Source organism: Myotis davidii, unplaced genomic scaffold (genome assembly GCF_000327345.1).
Source record: "Myotis davidii unplaced genomic scaffold, ASM32734v1 scaffold826, whole genome shotgun sequence".
Classification (NCBI taxonomy): domain Eukaryota; kingdom Metazoa; phylum Chordata; class Mammalia; order Chiroptera; family Vespertilionidae; genus Myotis; species Myotis davidii.
The window spans coordinates 1,061,675-1,064,973 of NW_006297142.1; the positions used below are offsets into that span (position 1 = coordinate 1,061,675).

A 3,299-nucleotide genomic window follows, 5' to 3' on the forward strand; every position below is an offset into this window, starting at 1 on the left:
TTTAGGTCACCTTCCACTTTTGGCAAAGACACGTCCACATCGCCCTTCATTTTGGGGCCCTTCAGGTTCAGATCAATGTCAGGCATGGAGATGTGGGGAGCTTTGATGTTCATCTCAGGCATCTTGAATTTGGGGCCCTTCAGTTTCGCATCTGGGCCTTCAAGACTCACATCGGGAACATCAATGTCGGCCTTGGGAAGGTTTATGTCCACATCTGGGCCCTCTGCTTTGAAGCCAGGCATGCTGAACTTGGGCATTTTCACCTTGGGCATCTTCAGGTGCCAGTCTGGGCCATGAACGTCTACGTCAGGGGCATCGATGTCCACTTTGGGCCCTTTGATGTCAATCCCTGGACCTTTCAGCTCTCCTTCCACTTTGGGAAGAGAAACGTCCACATCACCTTTTACCTTGGGACCCTTCAGATTTAAATCAATGTCAGGCATGGAGATCTTGGGAGCTTTAATATTCATGTCAGGCATCTTGAGTCTGGGACCTTTTAAGCCTCCTTCTAGGCCTTCCACATTGATTTCTGGGCCCTCAATGTCCATTTTGGGAGCCTCTATGTTGATATCTCCTTTTGGCAGATCCACAGACACATCTGGCCCTTCTGCTTTGAAGCCAGGCACACCAAACTTGGGCATTTTCATCTTGGGCATTTTCAAATTCCAGTCTGGACCATGAACATCCACATCAGGTGCATCAAGATGGACTTCTGGTGCCTTGATATCCACTTGGGGTCCTTTAAAGTCACCTTCCACATCAGGGCCTGCCACATTCAAATCTCCTTTGACTTTAGGACTCTTCAGGTTTAACTCTACATCAGGCATAGAAACTTTCGGGGAAGAAATGCTCAGGAAAGGCATTTTGAACTTGGAGCCTTTTACTTTTCCTTGGACTTCGACATCAGGAGCGTTGATGTCAACTTTCGGGCCCGTGACATCAATATCTGGCTTTTTAACTTTGACATCCATCTCAGGTGTCTGGACTTTGGAGCCCGAAAAATTAAATTTGGGAAGCTTAAAACGAGATTTCTTTGACTTGCCTTCAATATTGAGCTTAGGACCAGAAATGTCCACTTCTGGGCCCTTTACATCCAACTTGGGAGCTTTAATGTCACCTTCTAATTTGGGCCCAGAAACATCAACCTCTCCCTTAAGCTTTGAACCTTTCAGATTCAGGTCAATTTCTGGCATGGAGATCTTGGGCATGTTTACATGCATGTCAGGCATCTTCACTTTGGGGCCCTTTAGTTTGCCTTCTGGACCATGAATGTCAACAGCCGGAGCATCTAGATCTACCTTCGGGCCCTTGATGTCAAGAGTAGGCCCTTTCAAATCACCTTCTACATTTGGAAGTGAAACATCCACTTCTCCTTTCATTTTAGGGCCTTTAAGATTAAGGTCCAAATCTGGCATGGAGATCTTAGGAGCTTTGATGTTCATCTCTGGCATCTTGAACTTGGGGCCCTTCAGTTTTGCATCTGGACCTTCGATATTCACATCTGGACCTTCAATGTCCACCTTGGGTCCTGAGACATCAAAGTCAGCCTTGGGCAGGTTCACATCCACTTCAGGGCCCTCTCCTTTGAAGCCCGGCATGCTGAACTTGGGCATTTTCACCTTGGGCATCTTCAGGTGCCAATCAGGACCATGAACATCCACATCTGGAACGTCAATGTCCACTTTAGGGCCTTTAATATCCACTTCAGGAACTTTAATCTCACCTTCCACTTTTGGTAAAGACACGTCCACATCACCTTTCACTTTGGGGCCTTTCAGGTTCAGATCAATGTCAGGCATGGAGATCTTCGGAGCTTTGATGTTCATCTCAGGCATCTTGAACTTGGGGCCTTTCAGTTTTGCATCTGGGCCTTCGATATTCACATCTGGACCTTCAATGTCCACCTTGGGCCCTGAGACACTGATGTCAGCCTTGGGCAGGTTCACATCCACTTCTGGGCCCTCCCCTTTGAAGCCTGGCATGCTGAACTTGGGCATCTTCACCTTGGGCATCTTCAGGTGCCAGTCTGGGCCGTGAACATCCACGTCTGGGACATCAACGTCCACTTTGGGTCCCTTGATGTCAACTTCAGGGCCTTCAACTTTAGGCAGAGAAACGTCAACATCACCCTTTACTTTGGGACCTTTCAGATGCATGTCAAAGTCAGGCATGGAGATCTTGGGGGCCTTGATGTTCATCTCAGGCATCTTGAACTTAGGACCTTTCAACTTTCCTTCTGGCCCTTCAATGTTAACATCAGGACCCTCAATGTCCACCTTGGGTCCAGTTACATCAATGTCAGCCTTGGGCAGGTTCACATCCACTTCTGGGCCCTCTCCTTTGAAGCCTGGCATGCTGAACTTGGGCTTTTTCATCTTGGGCGTCTTCAGATGCCAGTCTGGGCCATGAACATCCACATCTGGTGCATTAATGTCCACTTTGGGGCCCTTGATGTCAACTTCAGGGCCTTTCAGGTCACCTTCCACCTTAGGCAGGGAAACATCCACATCTCCTTTGACCTTAGGACCTTTCAGATGCAAATCGAAGTCAGGCATGGAGATCTTGGGGGCCTTGATGTTCATCTCCGGCATTTTGAACTTAGGACCTTTCAGCTTTCCCTCAGGTCCCTCAATATTCATGTCGGGGCCTTCCAGGTCCACTTTGGGTGCTGAGACATCAATGTCAGCTTTGGGCAGGTTCACATCCACTTCTGGGCCCTCTCCTTTGAAGCCAGGCATGCTGAACTTGGGCATTTTTACCTTGGGCATCTTCAGGTGCCAGTCTGGCCCTTGCACATCCACATCTGGTGCAGCAATGTCCACTTTGGGGCCCTTGATGTCAACTTCAGGGCCTTCCACTTTAGGCAGAGAAACGTCCACATCACCCTTGACTTTGGGACCTTTCAGATGCAAATCAGGCATGGAGATCTTGGGGGCATGGAAGTGCATGTCAGGCATCTTGAACTTGGGACCCTTCAGTTTTCCTTCTGGGCCCTCAAAGTTCACGTCTGGGGCTTCAATGTCCACCTTGGGTCCGGAGATGTCAATGTCAGCCTTGGGCAGGTTCACATCCACTTCTGGGCCCTCTCCTTTGAAGCCTGGCATGCTGAACTTGGGCATTTTTACCTTGGGCATCTTCAGGTGCCAGTCTGGGCCATGGACATCCACATCAGGGACATCGATGTCCACTTTTGGACCTTTGATGTCAATTTCAGGGCCTTTCAGATCCGCTTCCATCTTGGGAAGAGAAACGTCCATATCACCCTTCACCTTGGGGCCTTTCAGGTTTAAGTCAATGTC

At 48.9% G+C, this 3,299-nt stretch overlaps 1 protein-coding gene across 1 annotated transcript in view; it reads right to left on the minus strand.

The window, feature by feature from the left end:
* The window catches only part of AHNAK (AHNAK nucleoprotein), a 26,596-nt gene that overhangs the window by 9,760 nt on the left and 13,537 nt on the right, over positions 1–3,299 (minus strand). Inside the window, 1 exon segment of the mRNA XM_015569844.1 lies at positions 59–3,269. Within this exon segment, the coding sequence (XP_015425330.1) occupies positions 59–3,269 (3,211 nt within the window).